At 34.9% G+C, this 12,138-nt stretch overlaps 1 protein-coding gene across 1 annotated transcript; it reads right to left on the bottom strand.

The window, feature by feature from the left end:
- Positions 1-744: 744 nt before the first annotated feature.
- Positions 745-11,007, bottom strand: LOC148613834 (uncharacterized). The gene is made up of 9 exons (XM_088587471.1): positions 10,004-11,007; positions 9,594-9,670; positions 9,145-9,216; positions 8,704-8,836; positions 8,263-8,357; positions 6,307-6,375; positions 5,802-5,991; positions 3,853-3,981; positions 745-2,030 (listed from the first exon to the last, which is right to left on the bottom strand). Exons 5-9 carry the CDS (start codon positions 8,353-8,355, stop codon positions 793-795), a joined length of 1,719 nt encoding a protein of 572 aa, XP_088443597.1. The 5' UTR covers positions 8,356-8,357; positions 8,704-8,836; positions 9,145-9,216; positions 9,594-9,670; positions 10,004-11,007; the 3' UTR covers positions 745-792.
- Between the last annotated feature and the right edge of the window lie 1,131 nt (positions 11,008-12,138).

Raw genomic sequence — 12,138 nt, 5'->3', positions numbered from 1 at the left:
TTGGACGAACTCTAATGACATGGTTCATATAAGTACTTCCATTGTGAATTGCGAATAAGGCTATTTTGTAAAAAGACAAACAAACCAATAAAACATGCACTGAACGAAAAATAAATCGTTATAAATTAAATAGCAAAACAAAACTCAAGAACAAAAAAAAACAGCCAAACCACCAGTAATGATCAATCAATCAAAATAAAACAATAAAAACGAACATACGCAACATAAAATAAAGTGAAAAAAATCGGGATTTTTATAAAAATAGTTAAGAAGCATCTACACATTAAGACCTGCAAAACAAATAAATATTGACATTTTCTATCTGTGATAACTGCCTCCGTAAATCCCTGTTTCTTGCAAGGCCAGATCCAATATCCTCTGCAGACTAATAAACTTCAGAACAGAGAATATACTCTTTGAACAGTATTTAGGTAAAATCAGACGTTTAAATAGAAAAAGAGTACACTCATTATATCGGCAAATATAGCTTAATGTAACGATTTTGTATTGGAGCCCAAGTTGTTCATTAAAACACATCTGTGTTATTTTGAAATTAATTTTGTGTATTTCTGTTTTGTTTTGTTTGTAATGTTTGGACTTTTAACTTTTGAGTTATTGAGAAAGCTTTCAGCAGTGTCTAGCTGTTGAGAGTTCATGGTGAACTAGCAGCTTTGTTTAGATCACTTGAGACATCTGCTACATTTTATCCATAATATTGATACAGCTAAAACAATCAAACAATGGTAAATTTGCATGTTTTTAATATTTATCATAATAATCAGCATCCCATATTTATGTGTCCTGCTTTAGGGCGATACCAGCAGGAAATCCATATGAATCTGCAGGTCCATTTCCATAGACCCATAATCCGAAAGGCCTCTTATCTACGTGAGTCATATTGTGTATACCGCTGGATATACTTAATGTCATTGTGGCATAATACCCGTTATTGTATGCCCCTGTATAGATGTGTTCTACGTTTGCATGTCTTAGAGGTGTTCCATCTAGTATGAATCCAGTTGTTCCGTCTTTCACCACTGTAATGCTCAAAAAACTTGTAAACTCGACCGGAACTACGAATTGGTATTCGGACAGATATTGATGAATACCTGGTATGTGCATCATAAACACGTCCCCTAAATGGTTATCGAGTGAATGGGGAAATATAGAAACCATTACATCACGGTCAGCTTGAATGTAACTTAGAGTTTTATGTGTAAAATCATACCAAGATGTAGTTGCTTCGGTTTTGGCCTTAAAATCATGTTCGTTGTGAAGCTGCAATGCAAAGTTTGTTTTCCGACCGTCATTTAGACTGTATATTCTCACAGTATTATTCGTTCTAGTCTGAATTTCAGGAATTACGTAAATAGTATCCCATTGAGAAGTAGGTAACACCATTTGAAGGAGAGGGCTTCGGTTTTCTGCTTGCCAGGATGTAGGCAAATTGCGGTAAAAATTACCACTGATGACAACTATTGGTTTAGATGAATCAACATGCGAACAGGACATATCAATGCCGCTCGAAATTTCAACATTTTGATATTGTAATAAGCGTATAGTTTTGTTGCCTGCTTTTGAAGTTATTGTCACCATAGTATTCGGTTCGATTGCAGCTATTGTTAGAACGGATCGCATATCTGTATAGTGTTGAGAATTGTACCAAGTTGTCAGAAAAGAGGGAATGATATATTTTTTGCCCAAGAACTTTGGAGGATATACCATATAACCTACGCTGCTACCATCTGTAATTTTATTATTGAGATAAAAGCTGTACATTAACACCTTTGTCGTCGTGGTAATGTAAGCTCCAAGCTTATACTGCGTACCAGTATCATGAGTAATATCGGTTGATTTCATGTCCACCTCAAAACTTTGTGCTGAGTACTCTGTAGTTTCGTTAATAGAGTGTGCAATGTGGGTCACTGTTATGTTTCCATCGACATCTGAAATCACTAGTGCCTTCACTTTCACAGTCAACTTATTTGGTACATCGGGAAATATCAAGAAGTAATGCGTCCCTCGTGAGTCTAAAAAGAAAGAGTATATATGATTTATTGTTTACACCTATTTCTATTACTCCTAACCCCGTGCAGGTCCGGATGTCAAACGAAAAGGCTTGCGTCAGCGCTAAGCTTGTCGTCAAAGGCGACTTAATAGTGCTCAGAGCCCTAGCCGGAGTTATGGCACTCTGCCCACAGAGCAACTGGGTTGTGTACCCCAGGTGGTGAAATGGGGTTACCTCTGGAGTTTTCAGGCTATAATACGGAAAACTTGATCGCAAACCATAGTGGTGCATCGTGTTGTGACAGGTCGCGTTCCTCGCACGGTAAAGGACACTGCTGTGGTATTCGTTAGGAGTAGGAACCTTTGCGCCCCATCACAGGAGACTAAAATGCCCGACCCTACGTATCCATCACTCCTTTTTTCTAGTGGCAATCAAAATTTGTCGACCCTATTATCCTCGTGTCCCATCCCTGTTTTCATTTCATTACCATCATCATTTCATGTTGATTTTATCTTCCATTTCATGTTCATCGCCCGTATATAGAAGAAATATTGCTGCTCGGGCGTTAAACCCCTATAATCAATCAACCAATCACCTATTATTTCAAGTTTAATTATGTTAGCGTCCGGAAAAGTTTTTTGTAGGAAATACACGCTCATGTTTTATTGTTCCTGAGGATACACATTTAAACGTTAGCTTTGAAAATATCCAGAAGGCATTTTAGAATAGAATAGAATAAAATTAAAATATAACATAGCCGTTATGGTTTAAAAGTAGAAAATGCCCATAATCAAAACACGCAACCTAGCAAATTAGAAATTTTCCTGTATTGGAAAAATAGATTTTAATTATCCCATAAAGACGTTCCCTCGGTACCGTTGTTGTTTGTGCCAGTCATATAAACTAAGGATAAACTAACGGACTGTTTTCTCTAAGGAAACTAATTAAATGATGATAAATGTTTTCCCAACTGATCATTGTACATTGTAGAATTATAGTTATTTCGTTAGAATTAAGCATATATGCCAACCCCTTTTCGATACACTAAAAAAATATCAATAATCATAATTAAAATTGAAAATTCACCCCCCCCCCCAAAAAAAAAAAAAAAAAAAAAAAAAAAAAACAAAGCCGTACCTTTGCTCACTTTTCGGAAAATATTTTTTACTACGGTCAATACATTCGTGAAACTCGAACACGCTGCATGATCCGAGTCCCCATTGCGTTTATTTCAATGCTATTTGTAAAGCATCTAAATGATCAGATTACGTTCTTTAAACAAGCGACGGCTTTACCAGAAACGATAGGATATCCGTAAATATTAAACCACAGGACCAATATTCTAGCTGAAATGCATAAAAATACGGGAAAACGGTTGGCATTTGACAATTGTTTCCAATAATCGTCGTACCTATAAACTGACAACTGTCAAAAACAAATCCTATTACCTACAAACTGACAATTGTCTCCAAAGAATCCATTTACCTACAAACTAACAATTGTGTCCAAAGAATCTGCTTACCTGCAAACTGACAACTGTCTCCAAAGAATCATATTACCTACAAACTGACAATTGTCTCCAAAGAATCCATTTACCTACAAACTAACAATTGTCTCCAAAGAATCCACTTAGTGTACCTACAAACTAACAATTGTTTCAAAAAAACCTCTTACCTACAAACTGACAGTTGTCTCCAAAGAATCCATTTACCTACGAACTGCCAATTGTCTATAAACAAACTGACAATTGTCTCAAAAGAATCGTCTTACCTACAAACTGACAGTTGTCTCCAAAGAATCCATTTGCCTACAAACTGCCAATTGTCTCAAAAGAATCGTCTTACCTACAAACTGACAATTGTCTCCAAAGAATCCATTAACACATTCACAGACAAACGAATCATGTTGAAGAGAGCATGTTCCCCCTTTGAAACACTTTGGTTCAAGCGATGTACCATCTATTGCGCAAACATCTGTAATGAAAATATTTAATATACTGTTTGAACTGGTGTAAAAGTTATTCTCTATGAAAGAGTAATCAAGGGAACCAAGGTTATAGCGGTAATCAAACGAATGTAATCCAAGGACAAAGACAAGACATGGAAAACAGACATACACAACAAAGAACATAAAGTAACTAAAATCATACATACAAAGTAACAAAAGTAAATGAGCAACTCGGACTCCACTAAAAACTGGGAGCATGGACCAGGTCCACCGGTAGGGTAAGCGTCCTTTGCTTTTCTAGAAACACCCGCCGAGTTAAATCAGCATTGATTAACATAGATAACATTTGAAGTTCGCAGATTTTTCTGATGATTTGTCAATAGCGCACTTACTAACTGCATAAAAACCCATGGATATAACTGTACAGTTGATTTCATAGGTAACAATGTTATAGACGATTTTTTGATGAATAAAATGTTAGTTGTACTATATACTTTGACGAGTATTTGTTAATAAGACTTTTTGAATTCATATTAAACAGCGAATGAATGAATAATAACAACTATTCAAAGAAAAACACTTTGCTCTGTATTAAAAAAAACATTTTGGAGCTTACTTGAAGGCGTGTTTACATTTGGCGACGACCTTTTGGTTACATGTATCTCTCTCAGTATTTACTGTTCTTTTAAAGGCCATACGATATGCATTTCTTGAGTTTCATTATTTCTGTTCTTTATTCTATAAATATAGAATCTACAACGGTAACGAGTTGACTATGGAATTTCTCACATCGAGTGAAATAAATTTTATAGTTTTGATCGCGAGGCTTGCCGAACTATACAAACTACAAAATTTATTTCACGAGATGTGAGAAATTCATAATCAACAAGCTTTGAGTGTAGATTCTGTTTCTCTAATGCCCTAAAAACGTCAAAAATACCCAAAAATGAAAAGCGATTCGTAGGAAACATGTTGACGTCACATAAACGCAAACATTCCAAACAAAAGAAACCAGACGATTTCAAAGGTTTTTTCACTTCAAATTTTCCCGACTTATTTAAGGTAAGAAAACACCAAAATTTTCTCATTTAACTGAAATATAACTACAATGGCAATCGCAGCGATTCAAAATGGAGTCCAAGACAATCGATTTCTACGCCAATCGAACAATGAGAACAAAAAAGTCACTAGTGATGAGAACATTTTTTCCACATCGGTCATGCGGTACGAAAATTGAAGCAAAATGAGAGAATCTTTTTTTTTTAAATATCCGTGATGCATCTATAATCTCGCGTTACATTTACAATAACAACATAATACACTGCGTGAAAGATATAGAGGTGTGGTATGATTGCTAATCAGATAGTCATCCACCTAATGCCAAGCAAGGAACGAATAAACTTCTAAAGGTCAACACACGGTTTTCAATGATTGGCAAAACCAGTACCATAAAGTTAGCTGTAAAAGGCCACAAAATTAATCTTATCTATACAAAAAGTAAAACGAATAATATTGAACATACAATACAACGATGACCAATGGACTATAAGTTCTCGACCTTGTACGGGCATATAATTTAAGTGGCGGGGCTAAACATATTTGTAAGCGCGTAACACTCTCCCTAACCTGGGACAACGGTGGGAAAATACAACAATAAATCAAACTATAGAAATCTGTCGAATTCGTATTTAACTTTTGTGATCGATTCAGAAATCAAACATCTGAGCAAATTCAACAAAAGACAACGAGCTGTATCTACCCCGAAGGAGTACTTGCTGTTTCAGTAACCTTGTTAACAATCTAAGAGCAAATGTAAAGTACACCTTTTTGTTAGAAATAAAAATACCTGTAGTTTGATTATAACCTTGACTTGGCGTTACCATAGGTGCGTATGTAGAATGTGAGTTATCTATCAGAAATGTGGCGTTTGCGTTGTCGTTACATAGGTTGCCGGTGCAGCAATGTAGACTTCGGGCGGATCTCGTTAGTTCTCTGCGACCAAACACCGGTTGGGATAAATGCATAGCATTACATATCTGGAAAAATGATAAGTTATTGGTTTTTGTTTTAATTTTGAGCCAAAATCAGAGACATTTATCACTAGAATATGTGTAAAACAAACAAGCGGCTCTTTTGATAAATGAAATGCACAGATAGAAACTTTAGGACATGTTACTTAATGCTTTTCACTTACGTTGACTCTTTTGCAGGTGTTTTTCCCCGAAATCATTACCATCTCCGTAGCAAAAGTCAATCAATATTGACAGTCAAACTGTATATAAACATTAGTAGGTATATGAGACTTCTATAACACTTCTGATCACATTTTTTTCAAAATAACATTTTCTTACATGTCTTTCGGCACAACCACTTTGATAGAATATTTCACCAAACCTAGATTGTCCCTCTACAAAGCACACCTGAAATTTGAATAATTATAACGAATGATTTTCAACCTAAAACAGCCTAGTCAATAGGCAATATAAGAAATTCATGTGGTTGTTTTGACTTTTAGTCTTTGTGTACAATAATGTTTGTCACCTTTCCGTGATGCCCCTATTATCTCGCGTTGCAATTGCAACAATAACATAATACACTGCGTGGAAGATATAGAGATGTGGTATGATTGCCAATTAGATAGTCATCCACCTAATGCCAAGCAAGGAACGAATAAACTTATACAGGTCACCACACGGTTTTAAATGATGGGCAAAAACAATACCATTAAGTAAGCTGTAAAAGGACCCTAAAAGTAATATGAGAGTCATTAAAAAGACGAAAAGTCGATCCAATCTATACCAAAAAGTAAAACGAATTACATTGAACATACAAAACAATGATCACAATTGGACTATAAGTTCTTGGCCTGGGACGGACATATAATGTAAGTGTGGGAGTAATAGCCTGTATAGCTGATCTGATCCGAAAGAAAGAATATCGTTTAGCTAGAACCTTCAATGTTAGTTTCCGCTATATATTTGACGTATTATCTTTATACAATCCTAATTTCGGGAATTTAATACATCGCATCTACCCCAAAGAACTTTAGATAAAGGATACTACTGACACTGTGACCTACACTTAGAAATTTAAAGGAAAACTAGTACTTTTAGCCAAACTTTACGACAAACGTAATGACTTTTCATTTCATTTCATCTGTGGCTACATCCCTTCAGCACCTGCGTACGGAGTGTTCATATCATAACCCATACGTTCTGCCAGAGCTTGCCGAAACTACGCAAACCTTTTGTATAGCGCTAGACGTCTAACAAATAGGCCTCTGGAACAGGGTTATGTTGCTACAAGATTGAAGTCATCACTACAGAAGTTTTATGGTCGTCATCATGAACTCGTGTATCGCTACGGTGGATCCATCTACGCCATGAAAACTGATTTATTCAACGTGTCATAATTTTCTTTTCCTCTTTCGTCTACACCGGACATGACTTTTTATGAACAACTCGGCGGGTGTTTTAGAAAAGCAGAGCACATTTACCCTACCGGTGCACCTGGTCCATGCTCCCAGTTTTGCCCCGTGCAGGTCCGGGTGTTAAAAGAATAGGCCTGCAGCAGCGCTAAGCTTATCGTATAAGGCGACTAAATATTGCTCAGAAACCTAGCCGGGGGCTAGGCGCTCTGCCCACAGAGCAACTGGGATGTGTGCCCCAGGTGGTGGAATGGGGTACCCCTGGCGTGTTACATGCTGGGGTTGTCAGGCTATAATACGGAAAACCTGACCGCAAACCATAGTGGTGCACCGTGTTGGGAAGGATGCCATGTTCCTCGCACGTTAAAGAACCCTGCTGTGGTTTTCGATAGGAGTAGGAACCTTTGCGCTCCGCCACAGGAGGCTAAATTGCCCGACCTTACCCATCCCCCCTTTTTCCAGTGGCAATCAAAATTTGTCGACCTAATTATCCTTGTGACCCATCCTTTCTTTTTTTCATTTCATGTTCAGTTTATCATCCATTTCATGTTCAATGTCTGAATATAGCTGAAATATTGCTGCTCGGACGTTAAACCCCAACAAACAAACAAAGCTCCCAGTTTTTAGTGGAATACGAGTTGCCCATTTGCTTTTGTTACTTAGTATGTATGATTTTAGCTACTTATGTTCTTTGTTGTGTATGTCTGTTTTCCATGTATGGTCTTTGTCCTTGGATTACATTCTTTTGATTACCGCTATAACATTGGTTCCCTTGATTACTGTCGTCAATGAATCAAAATACCAAACAATTGCAAAATAGAAAATGTTATGAACAAAAGTTTGTACTGAGTTTATATGTATATAAAACTAATGAATTAACCTCTGTATCACCACAAAATGTTACTTTAGTGCATGTATCTTCTTTCAAAATTCCGGTGCAGGCATAACAAGTATATCCAAAACCATGGATCATGTCTACAAAACGAGTAAAAACAAAACTTTTAAGTAGTTTTTTTTATATGCTACCAATTGGAATAACATTTTTAATATCCTTCACATAATTTTTTGTAGACTATTGCTTAGTCAGCAGTTTTTGTTTGTCTTCTCATATGCTCATGTAATTCAAACATGCATACATCTTTAACAATTATGCATACTCTGAATAAAGTATTAATTAAGAACACGGAAAGAATACTCGTAAATCATGAATCATTAAATGTCATAAGAATCACGTGAAAGCTAAAACGTATTTAAAATTATAGTTGTATTGCACATGAAAATCAGGTGTTTCATTATTTGACTATGTATATCTAAGATTCACCTGTTTCTCCTCAACCATGTGTATTACATAAATCCGAATCACAACAATCGTAACATTTCTGTTCTTGTCCATCATGATTATCTTCGCTTATGTTCGAGGTTGTAATATCAATGTCGTTCGTGACTGAGCAGACCTACAAAATCAGCTTACACGTGTTATCAAATTGCCTTTTATGTGATTTTATTTTGAACTTTTCTGGTATGTTTCAGTTTTGTAGCTTTCTTTTAAATTTTTGCTGTTAAGCGTTTCCATCAACAAGTTTTTAAAGTTCGTGTTTGTTGTAACGCATGACATCACTCGATATGTTCACTATCAGATTAAACACTGTAGTCAATTGATACCAGTGACAAATCACGATTGCGTATGCTCGCTATGGTGCTAAAATTGGTTAAAGGCGTTCAAACTTTTATTACATTACAATGGTCGAAATTAAGAACTTACCGACACATCTAAACATCCCATTTTGAATGTAACGTCGCCATAAACGTTTACATAGCGTTCAACACCACAGATCTGCAAATCACGTTTTTGCTTTTACTTGAAATATTAGAAATTATTACTCAATAAAACAAAAACAGAACAACAAAAAAGAGAAAGGAAGAACAATAAACTGGACTGAACTTTTATGGCAAATCGTTCAAGGCTTTACTCTTACAATACACTCATCACAGCTGTCATATTGTCCAATCTATATCGCATTGCCCAATTCAAATTACCCAATGCCTACTTTTAACCCCAACTTTTTAGCTGGTATATATATATGCGAATAGTTTACTGCAGCAACAGACTAATTAGTAAACTGGTACTAAAAAGAGTGAATGCAAATATCGCAAAACACTAAAGTGTCACCTACTATCTGTTTCTAAACTGATGCAGAATTAGTTACCTACCTCACCTTCGACACATTTTTGTACGTGCTGGCAAAACCTTGGATGCTTGATGTCAGGACAGTTATAACAGACCAAACCTTGAAATATGCATAATATATCATAGTTAATAACTAACTCTCTTCAAAATTTGAAAAGTTAAATATAATTGGAGGCATGTACCACCTCGTCACACGTCCAAGCGAGATGATTGATTGTGAACAGATCTATACAGGAATTTAAATATTTCTCCTGAACATAATGTTAATATCTAAAATACTGTTTACACGAAAAATAAGTATCATTTTGTTATAATTAGATTGTGAATTGATTTATTTAAAACTAATAGCCTTCCATTGTCATGCATTCATTTACAGACTGTAAGTATGACATAAACGTGCACATTTTGTCTTTAGATAACAATATGTTCTTACTGTATGTTGTCGATATCATCAGTAGTATGAATAAAAAACCTGAAAAATAAAAAAATATTTGTTTCTATACTTATGTATGCAGCACATCGTAAATGAATCAGTGTAGAACAAATAAGTGTGGCGGCGGTGATATCTTTATATCATGTTTTTATTGTATTTTTGCCGCCATTATTATTTCAACCACTGTTATATCAGTTGACCTTGTTAGATAAATTTGAAATCGTGTTATTTTACAAAAAAAAAACATTGGTTTTGTTATTATATATCAACAGAGGTTATATGAGAAACCACATGTTCATTTCTGTGTAGTATAACGTTTTAAACAAAATATCAAAAATAAAAATATGTATGCTTGCAAACCATAAATCACATTTTGCATGATTTTCATCTGGAGTGCTACTTATAAGTTTGAAAATATCGAGTTTGCTTATTCAATCTGTAAAGCTGTTCACATCTCCTTTATTGTTTCTGACTATACACGCTCAAATCTACTGACGATCAACCAAGATTTAAAAAAAAATACATGAGATATTCGCACAATATACCACAGTATTTACAAAAGAGATGTCGTTACATGTATAATTAAGGAGTGATGAAGGAAAAATTGTTTGTTTACCGATATATGAAAGTGAGCAGAACATGTCCTTTTTAGATAAATATTTCATTGTAATGTGTAAAAGCCAAGAAGGATCATTCAAAACTTATAATTCAAAATATGAAATTGTTAAATGTTATAAATGTTTGAAATAAGAGGTAAAAATCATTAAAATATAATACCTAAATTGTGAGACAAAAACAAAATGCGGAAAGAAATTATTTTGAGGACTATTTCTTTATTGTTAAATTCTGAAATTAGAATGGGCTGTTTCGGCTTCCATATTAGCTTGTTGTCCGATTTCAATACACGAAACACGCATCATTGACACGATAAACGACGGAGGATTTAACAATACATGTTTAATAAGACTTAATTTATTCTAAGAATACTCACTCAGTATCGTCATTACTTTGCACCTTCCTATCATATTCAATTGATTCTATGTTCAACGGCAAATGGAAATAGATTAGATTGCATTTAATTTGCAGTGTACACCCTACAAGGTCAACTATGTCATATCGTTATGCACTTGACATAATTAGTTACTGATAGAACTCTTGACTTTGTCAAACACACGAAATATATGTCACTGAAAGGCCAAATACATTTACTTTTGCTGCTCGGACATTAAACCCCAACAAACAAACATTTACTTTTGTTTCAAAATCTAGTCGACCAATATTCATTACAGTTAATATAATTACCAAGACAAAAACAGCGGAAAAAAGGAAAAAAAAACATAAAGAAAAATATTTTTTAAGTAGGTGATACTTTCTACTACAAAAAGGGACTTTCATAACGATTCTGTTGTAAAATATGCTGCGAGTAATTTACAATTATTTAAAACTAAATTGCTATGCAATTTATCATTTGTTATGATGATAACCCCCATTTGCATAGTGTTGGGTATATAGTGAAAAGGGTGACCGCCCATGTATACTTGTTTCTTTACTTTCTGCTAGAATCTTGGTTCCTTTGATTACCCTTTGTTCAATTACACAGGTTGGGGGCATCCTCCGTTTTTTTCTCCTACACCGCTGAATGGAATTGGTCGACGATTTCACAGAATCTGAATTACGTTTGACCATTGTATATATCCTTTTTTAGATGTTGATTCCAATCAATTTAGGGGTTTAAACATTTCAAAACTTATCTCTTAAACCCATCTCTTATCCGTTACTTATCCTATACCACTGAATGGAATTGAACAAACTTTTCACAGAATTTATAATATATTCTCATCATATACCTCCTAATTCAGATTTTTTGTCCAGATCAATGTGGAGGTAAAAAGGTTCATTTTTTTTCAAACGGAGGAGTGGGGGACCAAGTTATTGTGGATTGCTCACAGTTTTTCTAGTTTTCATTGTTGGAGATATCAAGCTTTTACCTCAGCTATAAATTAATTATTATTCTAGTTTGTGATTAACTTTTGAAGTCGTTATCTTTATAAATATGTCTGAATGTAGTTTTTTATGTACCTCTTTTTGCTTTACTGATATATCACAAAATGCCACAAAGTCAGAATAAAAATAAA

Source organism: Perna viridis, chromosome 6 (assembly GCF_037379345.1).
Source record: "Perna viridis isolate PV_CMFRI_1.1 ecotype Kerala chromosome 6, ASM3737934v1, whole genome shotgun sequence".
Lineage (NCBI taxonomy): Eukaryota > Metazoa > Mollusca > Bivalvia > Mytilida > Mytilidae > Perna > Perna viridis.
This window is presented reverse-complemented; position numbering and strand designations above follow the sequence as displayed.